The sequence below is a fragment of the Xenopus tropicalis genome, chromosome 8 (assembly GCF_000004195.4).
Source record: "Xenopus tropicalis strain Nigerian chromosome 8, UCB_Xtro_10.0, whole genome shotgun sequence".
Taxonomy (NCBI): Eukaryota; Metazoa; Chordata; class Amphibia; order Anura; family Pipidae; genus Xenopus; species Xenopus tropicalis.
The window spans coordinates 136,859,606-136,876,936 of NC_030684.2; the positions used below are offsets into that span (position 1 = coordinate 136,859,606).

Genomic DNA, 17,331 nt, shown 5'->3' on the forward strand with positions numbered 1-17,331 from the left:
GGAATCATTTAACCATGAAATAAACCCAATAGGGCTGTTCTGCCCCAATAAGGGGTAATTATATCTTAGTTGGGATCAAGTACAGGTACTGTTTTATTATTACAGAGAAAAGGGAATCATTTAACCATGAAATAAACCCAATAGGGCTGTTCTGCCCCCAATAAGGGGTAATTATATCTTAGTTGGGATCAAGTACAGGTACTGTTTTATTATTACAGAGAAAAGGGAATCATTTAACCATTAAATAAACCCAATAGGGCTGTTCTGCCCCCAATAAGGGGTAATTATATCTTAGTTGGGATCAAGTACAGGTACTGTTTTATTATTACAGAGAAAAGGGAATAATTTAACCATTAAATAAACCCAATAGGGCTGTTCTGCCCCAATAAGGGGTAATTATATCTTAGTTGGGATCAAGTACAGGTACTGTTTTATTATTACAGAGAAAAGGGAATCATTTAACCATGAAATAAACCCAATAGGGCTGTTCTGCCCCCAATAAGGGGTAATTATATCTTAGTTCGGATCAAGTACAGGTATAGGTTTCTGAATAACGGATCCCATACCTGCATTATATACAGATGTGCTAAAAGACATGACAAAGTAGGAGTAAGGATTAGTGCAAATCAGCTCACTAATGTCTGAAATCAGAAACACTGCAGAATGTATTATACAATTATTAGTAAATCAGGAATAGTAATGTCAGTAATCAGTTGTGTGCGGCTGAGAGTCCTTTCATACATGAAGAGAACTAAGCAGAATTCTCTCTCTTTTATCCCTTTCTCCCTTAAAAAGAAAGAAAATTATGTTATTTTACTGTGTTCATTTTTAATAATATAGATATAGTTCTATCTATAATAATTCTATATTAAATAGAATTAAGGGGTAACTGGTCCCTTACAGTGTGGATGCACTGGATGCAATTTTGGAGGTCTAGATCAGTGATGTAACTATACTCCCTCTCTCACTCTGGAACAGTGGTAGTGGGGGGGTAGGGAAGGTGGAACAGGGATCATGGGGGATTCTGGTCTGCAAGGGGACAGGGGTCATGGTCTTATGGCTTCCCTCTGACCCTATGTACAATCTATACAGGGGTACAATCTATACAGTCATGACAGATTGCAGCTCAATGGAAGGGGGTCTGCTGTGCTAGGGGAGAGAATGGTTAAGAGGCTGGAGGAGTGTTTAAACTAGACAAGGGGGGGTGGGTGAGCTAGATTCTTATGGGAAAGCTAATGTAGACGGGGCAGTGGGACCAGTAAAGGGTTGTGGGGGAGGAGTGAGGGGGGCATATAGTTTATCAGATAAGGAGCTTCCACTGTTACAAGGGAAACAGACTAGTTTTCACCTTAGCTCTAACTCTCCTTTAGCTAATGTAAGTGTAACACTTGTTTGGCTAGGATATGGCAAAACCCGGGCTAGTAAATGGTATAGAGCATGTGTTACATGCGACCCTTAATACTTAGGCATGGGCCTCCGCTAAGTGGGAGATTTACTATGGAGCGAGGGTGTAGATGAACTACAACTAGCTGAAGTAGTGTGGTGCAACAGATATAAATGGACGCCAGAGGATTCTTTATGTTGAACTATAATACAGGTTTATTGGTCCAAGACACGGATGTTATGCAGGGTTGTCATATACTCACAAGCAGTAGATATAGATTTAATCACAGTGATAAACAGCAGTTGTGACCTTTAGGAACAGTATAGCCCAACATGGAGAGGTGCAGAGTATTAGCTGAGAGCCCAGGATGGATGCCCTTTACTGGAACGGATCCCTTCCAGCCAACGGTGGTTCTGGGCTAATAGCTGCCCTTTCTAGCTAGACTGACTGTGCTCACTCTCCTAGAGGGTGCTATTAAATAAAGCTGCTGTGCTGGCTTGTTCTCATTCACGGGGCCCTGTCCCCGACTTTCACTAGGGTATAAGGTCCCCTAGGGTACAAAATGGCTTCTGGGCCTATGTCCGGTCCAGGCTCAGATGGAGCTCTGCCCAGGACACAGCATGCAGCCAAAAGAGAAAGCCACTCCCTCCTGCCAGACACTATATCAGCCTGCAGGGGGTGTGTACAACCTGTATAAACCTATAGGGAATACAGTTACATAACTGAAACCTGAGTATAATGGCTCTGCCCAATAACAGTACAGATTGTGAAGAGGTAGGAGTAAAACCATAGGGAGCTTAACCCTATGGGTCCCCTACATTTACATTACAGCATATGCACAGGAGAGCTTGTATATGAAGTCAATGCTATAGGCTTTTTCCCTCAGGGCACCTATTCCCATTTATTAGCTCAATCTTTTCTAATGCTTGTGTTGGCCGGGGTACAGCAACCCGTGGCAGACACACAAATGCACCGAGGCCCTGACTTATGATAGCGCATAGACTCTGGGCTCAGTGCCAATAGTGTGCCGTGCCAAAGCGAGACTGATTGCAATAAGGGCTTCCCAGGGCCCAGAGACATTTCCAAAGCACTAGGAATAGTACATAAGTACTAAGACATAATAGATCCGGGCAGTCAGATATAGGAAATTAATACACACAGTAGCCTTTCCTAGCCGCATAGACCCCATTCTGTTTCCTCGTGGTTCTGCTGCCCACCTCTAAATGTCAACCTTGCCATCCTGTTGGTGCTTTTTATTACACCCAAACCCATGTTACACCAATAGTTGACCTCAAATAATGCCTGTGCCTCCTAAACATGAAGAAAACGACCCACCAGAAGAATGTTTTTGGGTAAATAAGCATGGTTCTGCTGATGGAGTGTTATACAAGATACAATGGGTCAGTGGGGGGGCATGATTTAAGAACCACCCATTGCCCCAGGTTACTTTAGAGGACTCAATGCGGGATACTTACAGATTAAGCTCTAGAGCAGGGGTGTCAAACTCAATCACATAAGGGGGCCGAAATCTACACAGGCTAAGTTGCGGGCCAAATTTTTTATTCATATACTTAGTAAGATACTAAGGGGTATATTTATCCCAATGTGTAAAAAGTGGAGTAAGACATTACCGGTGATGTTGCTCATAGCAGCCAATAGATGTTTTGCTACTGTTGAAATCTGATTACTGATTGGTTGCCTTGGGCAACATTACTGGTAATGCTTCACTCCACACAGCATGATAAATATACCCCTTAGTCTTAGTTACTATGTGAGGAAAATGGAAATTGATCAGGCTGGATGGTCAGACACACTCACCAAGGGCCACATAAAACAGCCAGGTGGGCCGGATTTGGCCCCCAGCCTTGAGTTTGACATATATGGGCTAGAGAATATTGATATTAACTGCCTTATCTATACCTACATTAGAGATCATTCTGTTCCACCAATGGGAGGAACTGGAAGCTTTTGGCCAATATGTGGGGCCAAGTCCCCCCCATATTGTGCAGCAAGGTAATACTGTATATGAATATATGAAGTACTGTATATGGTGACCCCAAATGTTGGCCAAAAGCTTACAGTTCATCCCATTGGTGGAGCAGAAAGATCTAATGAGGCAATATATAAGGTAGTCAATATCAAAATGTTCTAGAGCTCTGTCAGTATCCCACATTGGGTCCTCTGAAATAATCTGGGGCCATGGCCTCCCCACTGATCCATTGTACCTTGTTTAACACTCCAGCTTATCATTTAGCACCAGAACCATGTATATTCTGCCAGAAACATTCTTCTGGTGGGTCTTCTTCTTCTTGTTGTTGAGGAGGCACAGGCATTATATGGAGTATCATCCATTGAGTCAAGATCAGGTCAACAAATATGTATTCAGCTTCAATTTCTAGTTAGGGGGCAAGCTTTAGTTGCATAAAAACCCAGTGTAATTGCCAAACAGAGCCTTCTGTAGGCTGCCAGTCAACATGGGGGACTATTGAATAGCCAATTACAGCTCTTATTGGCACCTCCAGGAATTTTTTTCATGCTTGTGTTGATCCCCAACACTTTTTCCATTTGAATGTGGCTCAACCTCAATAGTTTGGGATCCCTGCTCTAGGGAATGGTCCATCTCCTCATCTGACCTCTGCTTTGCCGCCGTGATAATAAGGTGCAACCTATAGAAACCAATCATCAGGTAGAGTTTATAGATCAGGAAACAGTTCATTGATTGCTATGGGTTTCTGCACCTGGGCAGACTTTTTACTTTTTATTAGATATGGGGCATAGAATCATCACTCTGTTCCATCTATTATACAGACCTGCAGCGGGTCAGGTAGCGGAAGAATCATCGGATGTGGGTCGGGTTGCAGCTCTTGTCCATATTTCTTATCTAATATTATATTACCAAAAATATTTCAATTTTGCCCCTTTACGCATTTTTTAAATGTTCTTTTTCTACGCCACCGTCTCCTGATGATGCCACTTCCGGTTTTCAACAACAGCACTTCCTGTTTATTGGCTGATTGCGGATAAAGCAGTTGCGGGTTGGGGAATGGGGCAAAGCAAGTAAAAATGCGGGTTGCAGGTGTGGGTGCACTTACTGTAGATTAGGAGATGATACTCTTGGACACAGCCCCTTCCGTCTGCAAATTCAAAGTAGCCTTCTGGGTCATTGCTGGATACATTGGCAATGATTAAAGAACCATCCTCTGTGCCGCTCACTCTGCCTTTGAATCTTGCGGAACTGACTCCCTCCATGAATCTTTCATCTATCTCCTGTACCTTTCCGCCAGCTTCTGTTCTAGCAAATTTTAGAAAGAATTTTCCGGTATTAAACTGCCAAGTAAAAGGTCCCGTCCTCGACTCACACAAGCCCTCTGTATAAATATTCTCTTTAGTGTTAGAGCCAAATGGAAAGTTCTGTTGGCACACAGGCCGATACCTGGGGGGAAGAACAACTAGGAACTTGGAACAGACCTAAATATCAATATTTTAGTCAATTTGTTACCACTGTCTCTAACTGCGCGGTTACTAACCCCACACGGAATTACACCCAGCCTTTCCGTTATTTGGTCTCTTCTGAATACATTTGTTTTTTAATCAAGATACATTTTTTAACGAGACACAATTTATTAGCCTCATTTTCAGCCTCACCCTATAGATAAAAGAGTGTGAAATAAGGGTTAGTTATAAAACTCTTCTTGGGACGACATTTTCAATGCATTTCTATTTTTCATTGTAATTAGAAATCCAAAAGTTCAATTATTATTATTAAAGGAAAACTATACCCCCAGAATGAATACTTAACCAACAGACAGTTTATATTATGTTTAGTGGCCTATTAAAGAATCTCAGGGTAATTATATCTTAGTTGGGATCAAGTACAGGTACTGTTTTATTATTACAGAGAAAAGGGAATCATTTAACCATGAAATAAACCCAATAGGGCTGTTCTGCCCCAATAAGGGGTAATTATATCTTAGTTGGGATCAAGTACAGGTACTGTTTTATTATTACAGAGAAAAGGGAATCATTTAACCATTAAATAAACCCAATAGGGCTGTTCTGCCCCCAATAAGGGGTAATTATATCTTAGTTGGGATCAAGTACAGGTACTGTTTTATTATTACAGAGAAAAGGGAATCATTTAACCATTAAATAAACCCAATAGGGCTGTTCTGCCCCCCAATAAGGGGTAATTATATCTTAGTTGGGATCAAGTACAGGTACTGTTTTATTATTACAGAGAAAAGGGAATCATTTAACCATTAAATAAACCCAATAGGGCTGTTCTGCCCCCAATAAGGGGTAATTATATCTTAGTTGGGATCAAGTACAGGTATAGGTTTCTGGATAACGGATCCCATACCTGCATTATATACAGATGTGCTAAAAGACATGACAAAGGAGGAGTAAGGATTAGTGCAAATCAGCTCACTAATGTCTGAAATCGGAAACACTGCAGAATGTATTATACAATTATTAGTAAATCAGGAATAGTAATGTCAGTAATCAGTTGTGTGCGGCTGAGAGTCCTTTCATGCATGGAGAACTAAGCAGAATTCTCTCTCTTTTATCCCTTTCTCCCTGAAAAAGAAAGAAAATGATGTTATTTTACGGTGTTCATTTTTAATAATATAGATACAGTTCTATCTATAATAATTCTATAATTAGAGATTAAATAGAGAGAATTAAGGGGTAACTGGTCCCTGACAGTGTGGATGCACTGGATGCAATTTTGGAGGTCTAGATCAGTGATGTAAATATACACCCCGCTCTTACTCTGGAACAGTGGTCGTGGGCAGTGGGGGGGTAGGGAAGGTGGAACAGGGATCATGGGGGATTCTGGTCTGCAAGGGGACAGGGGTCATGGTCTTATGGCTTCCCTCTGACCCTATTTGACCACATGTTCTGTTTCCCGCTAGTTATTGCTTCTGAATTTAAATTGATGAACTCTTTATTATTATACTGGGATGGAGATGGTATTCTATTAGAATAGCTAGAATCTCAGCCATAAAGCAGGGCAGGACTGCTGCTTACAATGGGGGGATCAGATAGGGTCTGTGCCACTGTGACAGAATGCTCTGTTATACAGATAGCTAGAATCTCAGCCATAAAGCAGGGCAGGACTGCTGCTTACAATGGGGGGATCAGATAGGATCTGTGCCACTATGACAGAATGCTCTGTTATACAGATAGCTAGAATCTCAGCCATAAAGCAGGGCAGGACTGCTGCTTACAATGGGGGGGGATCAGATAGGATCTGTGCCACTGTGACAGAATGCTCTGTTATACAGATAGCTAGAATCTCAGCCATAAAGCAGGGCAGGACTGCTGCTTACAATGGGGGGATCAGATAGGATCTGTGCCACTGTGACAGAATGCTCTGTTATACAGATAGCTAGAATCTCAGCCATAAAGCAGGGCAGGACTGCTGCTTACAATGGGGGGGATCAGATAGGATCTGTGCCACTGTGACAGAATGCTCTGTTATACAGATAGCTAGAATCTCAGCCATAAAGCAGGGCAGGACTGCTGCTTACAATGGGGGGATCAGATAGGATCTGTGCCACTGTGACAGAATGCTCTGTTATACAGATAGCTAGAATCTCAGCCATAAAGCAGGGCAGGACTGCTGCTTACAATGGGGGGATCAGATAGGATCTGTGCCACTGTGACAGAATGCTCTGTTATACAGATAGCTAGAATCTCAGCCATAAAGCAGGGCAGGACTGCTGCTTACAATGGGGGGGGGGGGATCAGATAGGATCTGTGCCACTGTGACAGAATGCTCTGTTATACAGATAGCTAGAATCTCAGCCATAAAGCAGGGCAGGACTGCTGCTTACAATGGGGGGATCAGATAGGATCTGTGCCACTGTGACAGAATGCTCTGTTATACAGATAGCTAGAATCTCAGCCATAAAGCAGGGCAGGACTGCTGCTTACAATGGGGGGATCAGATAGGATCTGTGCCACTGTGACAGAATGCTCTGTTATACAGATAGCTAGAATCTCAGCCATAAAGCAGGGCAGGACTGCTGCTTACAATGGGGGGATCAGATAGGATCTGTGCCACTGTGACAGAATGCTCTGTTATACAGATAGCTAGAATCTCAGCCATAAAGCAGGGCAGGACTGCTGCTTACAATGGGGGGGGGATCAGGTAGGATCTGTGCCACTGTGACAGAATGCTCTGTTATACAGATAGCTAGAATCTCAGCCATAAAGCAGGGCAGGACTGCTGCTTACAATGGGGGGGATCAGATAGGATCTGTGCCACTGTGACAGAATGCTCTGTTATACAGATAGCTAGAATCTCAGCCATAAAGCAGGGCAGGACTGCTGCTTACAATGGGGGGGATCAGATAGGATCTGTGCCACTGTGACAGAATGCTCTGTTATACAGATAGCTAGAATCTCAGCCATAAAGCAGGGCAGGACTGCTGCTTACAATGGGGGGGATCAGATAGGATCTGTGCCACTGTGACAGAATGCTCTGTTATACAGATAGCTAGAATCTCAGCCATAAAGCAGGGCAGGACTGCTGCTTACAATGGGGGGGATCAGATAGGATCTGTGCCACTGTGACAGAATTTTTACCTTCCAAAGATGTTTTAATCTGTTTCCGGATCTGGCTGTGGGATACTATGGATATGGATATGGCATGTCTGCTTCTCCTCATTCACATTCTGATTCGGGGCTGGAACCGTTGGAAGACTCTCTTTCCCAAATCCTAGGTTTAATATATAAACAAATACATTTACATTACAGCGTAAGCACAGGAGAGCTTGTATTTGAGCTCTTAGATATATCAGTTCTATAGGCTTTTCCCCTCGGGGCACCTATTCCCATTTATTCGCTCAATCTTGGCCGGGGTACAACCCGTGGCAGCACAAATGCCCTGACCTATCATAGTGTCTGTGCTAACAAAGCAGAACGAACAGTCCCAGGGCACTTGGGGATACATATAAACAAGGCAGATTGGGAACAAGGTACGACACATACAAACATTATACGGATTAAAAAAACAGAGAGTCGTCTACAATGGTGGGATCAAGCCAAACCAAATGGGGCTCAGTGCCAATAGTGAGCCGTGCCAATAGTGAGCCGTGCCAAAGCGAGACTGATTGCAATAAGGGCTTCCCAGGGCCCAGAGACATGTGAGGATCCCAAAGCACTAGGAATGGGCGCCTTAATGAGAAATATAAGTACTAAGACTGTATGTATGTATGTATGTATAACTTTATTTATAAAGCGCCACAAGGGTACGAAGCGCTGTACAATCTTACAATATACACAATTACACACAGGGAGGGCAAGTGTTATAATAAACAAATACAATAAATATATATATAAGTGCCATGAGGTATGAGACACAGTAGGAAGGAGGTCCCTGCCCCGTAGAGCTTACAATCTAAGTGGTTGAGTAACATACAGGCACAAACTGGAAGGTAAGAGGCACCAGGTATGGGCATTTGCCCTTAAGCGGTAATAGATCTGGGCAGCCAGATAGAGGTCTCATTGCAGGGAAATTAATACACGCAGTAGCCTTTCCTAGCTGTATAGACCCCATGCTGTTTCCTCGTGGTTCTGCTGCCCAGCCCTGCTCTCCTGTTGGTGCTTTTTATTACACCCAAACCCATGTTACACCAATGGGTGACCTTAAATAATGCCTGTGCCTCCTAAACATGAAGAAAAAGACCCACCAGAAGAATGTTTTTGGGTAAATAAGCATGGTTCTGGTGATGGAGTGTTATACAAGATACAATGGATCCGTGGGGGGGATGATTTGAATCAATGCGGGATACTTACGGATTAAGCTCTAGAGCAGGGGTGTCAAACTCAATCACATCAGGGGGCCGAAATCTAAAACACAGGCTAAGTCGCGGGCCAAATTTTTTATTAATATACTTAGTAAGATACTAAGGGGTATATTTATCCCAATGTGTAAAAAGTGGAGTAAGACATTACCAGTGATGTTGCTCATAGCAGCCAATCAGATGCTTTGCTACTGTTGAAATCTGATTACTGATTGGTTGCCTTGGGCAACATGACTGGTAATGCTTCACTCCACACAGCATGATAAATATACCCCTTAGTCTTAGTTACTATGTGAGGAAAATGGAAATCAGGCTGGATGGTCAGACACACTCACCAAGGGCCACATAAAACAGCCAGGTGGGCCGGATTTGGCCCCCAGGCCTTGTGTTTGACATATTTGCTCTAGAGAATATTGATATTGACTGCCTTATCTATACCTACATTAGAGATCATTTTGTTCCACCAATGGGAGGAACTGGAAGTTTTGGGCCAATATGTGGGGCCAAGCCCCCCACACATTGTGCAGCAAGGTAATACTGTATATGAATATAGGATGTACTGTATATGGTGAGCCCAAATGTTGGCCAGAAGCTTACAGTTCATCCCATTGGTCGAGCAGAAAGATCTAATGAGGCAATATATAAGGTAGTCAATATCAAAATGTTCTAGAGCTCTGTCAGTATCCCACATTGGGTCCTCTGAATTAATCTGGGGCCATGGCCTCCCCACTGATCCATTGTATCTTGTTTAACACTCCAGCTTATCATTTAGCACCAGAACCATGTATATTCTGCCAGAAACATTCTTCTGGTGGGTCTTCTTCTTCTTGTTGAGGAGGCACAGGCATTATATGGAGTATCATCATCATTGAGTCATAGTCCCAAGACTGCCTAGGTCAACAAATAAGTATTCAGCTTCTAGAAGCATCTATAAAATAGGCATTTTCTCCATATCTCAAGCTGGGTCAACATACTGATGCCTTAATCTCCCCTAGGGGGGTTTGGGAACTACTGCTCTCGATCAACTTAAATTTAGGCAGATGATATTTGAACAAATCTTCTAGAAGTCAAGAATCGTTACCTTGGTGACAGAGATCCCAAGGATTTATGGTTCTGGAGGCCCTGCTGATGGAATCTTGTGCTGTACAACTGTAAGTATCATTTGTATCTACATTATAGATGTGAAGAGTGTGTCCTTCCGCCTCGGCGCCAGTCCGATTTGTTACATCCCAAGAGACATTCACGTGTGGTTGGGCCACGGCACAGGTCAGGGTAATGTTACGCGGTTCCATCCCAGTGACATTGGCATTGCAGCGGATCAGGATATCTTCAGCTTTTAATGATTCTGTGCCAAAAACAAATAAATTGTTATATGAAACCCTATTATCACGGGGGCAAAGCAGATGAGGAGAAGGACTCTTTCGTACAGCTTCCACTACTCTGAACCTTACCTGGCTGACCTTATGTTTCCTGCCCATCTTGTCAACCTTCTGCCTCTCTGACCAAGTCTCCTCTCCCCCTGCCCAGTCCTCTTCTCCTCCTCAACTCCTGTTCCCAATCCCAGGAGCTTAGAATGATTGAAGCTCTAGAGCAGTGATCCCCAACCAGTGGTTCAGTAGCAACATGTTGCTCCCCTATCCCTTGGTTGTTGGTCCCAGTGGCCTCAAAGTAGCTGCTTCATTTTGAATGTCTGGTTAGGGGGCAAGCTTTAGTTGCATAAAAACCTAGTGTAATTGCCATACAGGGCCTTCTGTAGGCTTCCTATCAACATGGGGGACTATTGAATAGCCAATTATAGCTCTTATTGGCACCTCCAGGAACTTTTTTTAATGCTTGTGTTGCTCTCCAAAACTTTTTCCATTTGAATGTGGCTCAACCTCATAAAAGGTTGGGGATCCCTGCTCTAGGGAATGGTCCATCTCCTCATCTGACCTTTGCTTTGCCCCCGTGATAATAAGGTGCAACCTATAGAAACCAATCATCAGGTAGAGTTTATAGATCAGGAAACAGTTCATTGATTGCTATGGGTTTCTGCACCTGGGAAGACTTTTTACCTTTTATTACATATGGGGCATAGAATCATCACTCTGTTCCATCTATTATACAGACCTGCAGCGGGTCAGGTAGCGGAAGAATCATCGGATGTGGGTATAGATGCAGATCGGGTTGTGGCTCTTGTCCATATTTCTTATCTAATATTATATTACCAATAATATTTATATTTTACCCATTTAAGCATTTTTTTAAGTGTTTTTTTCTACGCCGTCGACTTCTGATGATGCTACTTCCGGTTTTCAGCAACAGCACTTCCTGCTTATTGGCTGGTTGCGGACCGCGTTGCAGATAAAGCAGTTGCGGGTCGGGGAATGGGGCAAAGCAAGTAAAAATGCAGGTGTGGGTGCACTTACTGTAGATTAGGAGACGATACTCTTGGACACAGCCCCTTCCGTCTGCAAATTCAAAGTAGATTTGTGGGTCATTGGTGGATACATTGGCAATGATTAAAGAACCATCCTCTGTGCTGCTCACTCTGCCTTTGAATCCCGCGGAACTGACTCCCTCCATGAATCTGTCATCTATCTCCTGTACCTTTCCGCCAGCTTCTGTTCTAGCAAATTTTAGAAAGAAGTTTCCGGTATCAAACCGCCAAGTAAAAGGTCCCGTCCTCGACTCGGGCACTGGTAGAAACACATGTGCTCCTTCCTCGGCCCTTATGACTTTTGTGGGCCCACATACACTGTCCATAGGAATTGCTATCAGAAAAAGGAGAGAAAAGTCTCAGTTAGAATCTAATTCAGCCATCCAATCTACAGTAACGGCAAACTACTCATGCTTTACTGTCCATGCAGATCAGCACATTGTTTAATGGTAAGCAACAAGATCCAGATACAAAGGGAATGTTTTGACTATTCTATAGAAAAACATACTTTCTTTATTCTTGTAGCTTTCTTTATATCATAGTTACATAGTTACATAGGGTTGAAAAAAGACCAGTGTCCATCAAGTTCAACCCATCCGAGTAAACCCAGCACCCACAACCCACACCTACCAATCTATACACTCACATACATAAACTATATATACAACCACTAGTACTAACTGTAGATATTAGTATCACAATAGCCTTGGATATTCTGATTGATCAAGAACTCATCCAGGCCCCTCTTAAAGGCATTAACAGAATCTGCCATTACCCCATCAAAAGGAAGGGCATTCCCCAACCTCACTGCCCTCACCGTGAAAAACCACCTACGCTGCTTCAAATGGAAGCTCCTTTCCTCTAATCTAAAGGGGTGACCTCTGGTGCGCTGATTGTTTTTATGGGAAAAAAGAACATCCCCCAACTGCCTATAATCCCCTCTAATGTACTTGTACAGAGTAATCATGTCCCCTCGCAAGCGCCTCTTTTCCAGAGAAAACAACCCCAACCTCGACAGTCTCACCTCATAGTTTAACCCTTCCATCCCCTTTACCAGTTTAGTTGCAGTCTCTGCACTCTCTCCAGCTCATTAATATCCTTCTTAAGGACTGGAGCCCAAAACTGCACTGCATACTCAAGGTGAGGCCTTACCAGGGACCTATAAAGGGGCAAAATTATGTTCTCATCCCTTGAGTCAATGCCCTTTTTTATACAAGACAGCACTTTATTTGCTTTAGTAGCCACAGAATGACACTGCCTGGAATTAGACAACTTGTTATCAACAAAAACCCCTAGATCCTTCTCCATTAAGGATGCCCCCAACACACTGCCATTCAGTAGATAGTTCACGTTTATATTATTTCTACCAAAGTGCATAACTTTGCACTTATCAACATTGAACCTCATTTTCCAGTTTGCTGCCCAGTTTTCTAATTTTGTCAAATCGCTCTGCAAAGCGGCACATCCTGCATGGAACTTATAGTTTATCAGAACTTTCTATCAGAAATCCCTGCTTTATGGCTGAGATTCTAGCTATCTATATAACAGAGCATTCTGTCACAGTGGCACAGATCCTATCTGATCCCCCCATTGTAAGCAGCAGTCCTGTCCTGCTTTATGGCTGAGATTCTAGCTATCTGTATAACAGAGCATTCTGTCACAGTGGCACAGATCCTATCTGATCCCCCCCATTGTAAGCAGCAGTCCTGCCCTGCTTTATGGCTGAGATTCTAGCTATCTGTATAACAGAGCATTCTGTCACAGTGGCACAGATCCTATCTGATCCCCCCCATTGTAAGCAGCAGTCCTGCCCTGCTTTATGGCTGAGATTCTAGCTATCTGTATAACAGAGCATTCTGTCACAGTGGCACAGATCCTATCTGATCCCCCCCCATTGTAAGCAGCAGTCCTGCCCTGCTTTATGGCTGAGATTCTAGCTATCTGTATAACAGAACATTCTGTCACAGTGGCACAGATCCTATCTGATCCCCCCATTGTAAGCAGCAGTCCTGCCCTGCTTTATGGCTGAGATTCTAGCTATCTGTATAACAGAGCATTCTGTCACAGTGGCACAGATCCTATCTGATCCCCCCCATTGTAAGCAGCTGTCCTGCCCTGCTTTATGGCTGAGATTCTAGCTATCTGTATAACAGAGCATTCTGTCACAGTGGCACAGATCCTATCTGATCCCCCCCCCCCCCATTGTAAGCAGCAGTCCTGCCCTGCTTTATGGCTGAGATTCTAGCTATCTGTATAACAGAGCATTCTGTCACAGTGGCACAGATCCTATCTGATCCCCCCATTGTAAGCAGCAGTCCTGCCCTGCTTTATGGCTGAGATTCTAGCTATCTGTATAACAGAGCATTCTGTCACAGTGGCACAGATCCTATCTGATCCCCCCCATTGTAAGCAGCAGTCCTGCCCTGCTTTATGGCTGAGATTCTAGCTATCTGTATAACAGAGCATTCTGTCACAGTGGCACAGATCCTATCTGATCCCCCCCCCATTGTAAGCAGCAGTCCTGCCCTGCTTTATGGCTGAGATTCTAGCTATCTGTATAACAGAGCATTCTGTCACAGTGGCACAGATCCTATCTGATCCCCCCCCCATTGTAAGCAGCAGTCCTGCCCTGCTTTATGGCTGAGATTCTAGCTATCTGTATAACAGAGCATTCTGTCACAGTGGCACAGATCCTATCTGATCCCCCCATTGTAAGCAGCAGTCCTGCCCTGCTTTATGGCTGAGATTCTAGCTATCTGTATAACAGAGCATTCTGTCACAGTGGCACAGATCCTATCCCACTAAGGCATCCACCCCATTGCATAACAAACAAGCCCCCTCCCGCTCCCACTTACCCCTCGTACTGGTTCCCTGCAGGGAGTTACACTTGCCAGAAGAGGTAGGTGCCTGGGGACCTATTGCCCCTAACCTGCTAATAAGGTTAGGATTCTTCATGAACATCCATGGCGCCACAGCATTTATCCACATATGGGCCAAGTACTGTACAGTCATTTCTAGTAAGGTACACTGGCAAGGTTTACATTTCCAACCTTATGCTATTCCAGCTTTATACCCTTACAATTTCTTATACTCAATATAAATTCACAATATGATTCAGAATCTAAACTAATAATAGTTAAACTTTAGGCACTTTAGTTTAACTGTAGCTACTGAATTGTGTAAAAGGACTAATAGAGTACTCACAGGAACCACTGGCCCATCTGATTAAAGGACTCATTTCTGGAAACATACCTGTAAGGCAAAGCAAGAATATTATATACATGTGGGTTTGATTTATAAAGAAAGGATAATGTGCCCCCTACTGTAAATGATAAGGATATTAGCAGTCACTGAGGGGTTCTGTGCCCCCCATATAAAGGCACAAGGCTGCAGGCTGAGTTATACAGGGAACTCTGAGTATCACTCATGTATTATAAGGGATAATGTACCCCCTACTGTAAATGATAAGGATATTAGCAGTCACTGAGGGGTTCTGTGCCCATATAAAGGCACAAGGCTGCAGGCTGAGTTATACAGGGAACTCTGAGTATCACTCATGTATTATAAGGGATAATGTACCCCCTACTGTAAATGATAAGGATATTAGCAGTCACTGAGGGGTTCTGTGCCCATATAAAGGCACAAGGCTGCAGGCTGAGTTATACAGGGAACTCTGAGTATCACTCATGTATTATAAGGGATAATGTACCCCCTACTGTAAATGATAAGGATATTAGCAGTCACTGAGGGGTTCTGTGCCCATATAAAGGCACAAGGCTGCAGGCTGAGTTATACAGGGAACACTGAGTATCACTCATGTATTATAAAGGATAATGTACCCCCTACTGTAAATGATAAGGATATTAGAAGTCACTGAGGGGGATTCTGTGACACAGCAGCCATGTGACCTGTGCTCTGATAATCTTCAGTCACACTTTACTGCTGTGCTGCAAGTTGGAGTGATATCCCCCCCCCTCACCCCCAGCAGCCGATCAGCAGAACAATGGGAAGGGAGCAAGATAGCAGCTCCCAGTAGGTATCAGAATAGCACTCAATAGTAAGAAATCCAAGTCCGGCTTGGGACTCCTCCAGTTACATGGGAGTAGGAGAAACAATAGGTTAGCTGAAAGCAGTTCTAATGTGAAGCGCTGGCTGAAAGCTCAGACTCAGGCACAAGGCACTGAGATGGCGCCTACACACCAATATTACAGCTACAAATACATTTGTTGGTTCAAGAATAAAAGGTTAAATGGCAGAGGGAATTATTTGCTGTGTAACAGTGTCATTTAGTAATACAAAGTACCCCATAAATATCATGGCAGTGTCCCTGTAAGGTACTTGCCTTCACACGTTCCTGCACTTCTGCATGGTGACCAATGTGTCTATCCTTATGATAATTAGAGCACAAATGTACCTATTGATGCTTGGAAACCCAGGAGCAACCTATGGATAACTCACAAACTTGCGCCCTAAATCTTTTGTCCACAATTTTTTTTTTGTTATAAACTTTTAAACACTTTGTTTTGTTTGTCTAGTACAGCACAAGCCAAAACATACACAGAGCAAGAGGGAAACTTACATTTCAGCAGAATAAAGAGCATGAGGCTCCGGTACAGAGGAACCATTTTCCTTCTGCTTCTCCCTCTTTATACAGGATTTCTATGTGCAACTCCCGCAGCCTCACACCCAGAGGGGGATCAGTACTAGGGCTCTGTCAGTCCTGATTCCAACAGGGACATACAACTAAAATCCTGTGCCCTCTCCTGTAATTCATATAACTGCCTGTGCCCCGCCCACCTCTCCTAAATCCCTCCCACCTCTCCTAAATCCCTCCCATATCTAAGGAAACACATTAACCAGTCGCTGGCCTGGGAAGATGGGAGATATCCCATATAAAGTTTTATTAAACACATTACCCACAGAAACACAATCTCATCAGCCACTTAAGTGGGTTTATATCTATACAGAGGTTCTTCTTTATCAATTCTTTTTCTCAAAATGTTTATTTGGCAAAAATGGTAAAACTGTGTGAAAAAGTAAATTAGATTGTATGAATATTCAGAATATTCATAAACATACACTGTAGATGAATGTTTATGTTGTACGTGCTATATAACATACATATACTGGTCTGGGACCTGTTAGCCAGAATGCCCGGGACCTGGGGTTTTCTTGATAAAGGGGTCTGTCTATAATTTTGATCTCCATACCTTCTGCCCCCAATAAGGGGTAATTATATCTTAGTTGGGATCAAGTACAGGTACTGTTTTATTATTACAGAGAAAAGGGAATCATTTAACCATTAAATAAACCCAATAGGGCTGTTCTGCCCCCAATAAGGGGTAATTATATCTTAGTTGGGATCAAGTACAGGTACTGTTTTATTATTACAGAGAAAAGGGAATCATTTAACCATGAAATAAACCCAATAGGGCTGTTCTGCCCCAATAAGGGGTAATTATATCTTAGTTGGGATCAAGTACAGGTACTGTTTTATTATTACAGAGAAAAGGGAATCATTTAACCATGAAATAAACCCAATAGGGCTGTTCTGCCCCCAATAAGGGGTAATTATATCTTAGTTGAGATCAAGTACAGGTACTGTTTTATTATTACAGAGAAAAGGGAATCATTTAACCATGAAATAAACCCAATAGGGCTGTTCTGCCCCCAATAAGGATTAATTATATCTTAGTTGGGATCAAGTACAGGTA

General features: G+C 43.1%; 1 protein-coding gene across 2 annotated transcripts; it reads right to left on the reverse strand.

The window, feature by feature from the left end:
* Positions 1-642: 642 nt before the first annotated feature.
* Positions 643-16,374, reverse strand: LOC100498635. Of its 2 annotated transcripts, none has more exons than XM_031891951.1 (6): positions 16,197-16,374; positions 14,822-14,869; positions 11,607-11,951; positions 10,280-10,543; positions 7,979-8,111; positions 643-786 (listed from the first exon to the last, which is right to left on the reverse strand). In XM_031891951.1, exons 1-5 carry the CDS (start codon positions 16,240-16,242, stop codon positions 7,993-7,995), a joined length of 822 nt encoding a protein of 273 aa, XP_031747811.1. In that variant the 5' UTR covers positions 16,243-16,374; the 3' UTR covers positions 643-786; positions 7,979-7,992. The 2 variants fall into 2 exon arrangements, with proteins under 2 accessions (XP_031747811.1, XP_004917639.1); XM_004917582.4 differs by lacking the exon at positions 643-786 and adding an exon at positions 5,821-5,962.
* Between the last annotated feature and the right edge of the window lie 957 nt (positions 16,375-17,331).

Coding starts and splice junctions, on each gene's coding strand:
- LOC100498635 (XM_031891951.1), bottom strand. CDS start 16,242: ATGGTTCCTCTGTACCGGAGCCTCATGCTCTTTATTCTGCTGAAAT. Junction 14,870..16,196: donor GCTCTTTATTCTGCTGAAAT/GTAAGTTTCCCT, acceptor TTTGCCTTACAG/GTATGTTTCCAGAAATGAGT. Junction 11,952..14,821: donor CAGATGGGCCAGTGGTTCCT/GTGAGTACTCTA, acceptor TTTTTCTGATAG/CAATTCCTATGGACAGTGTA.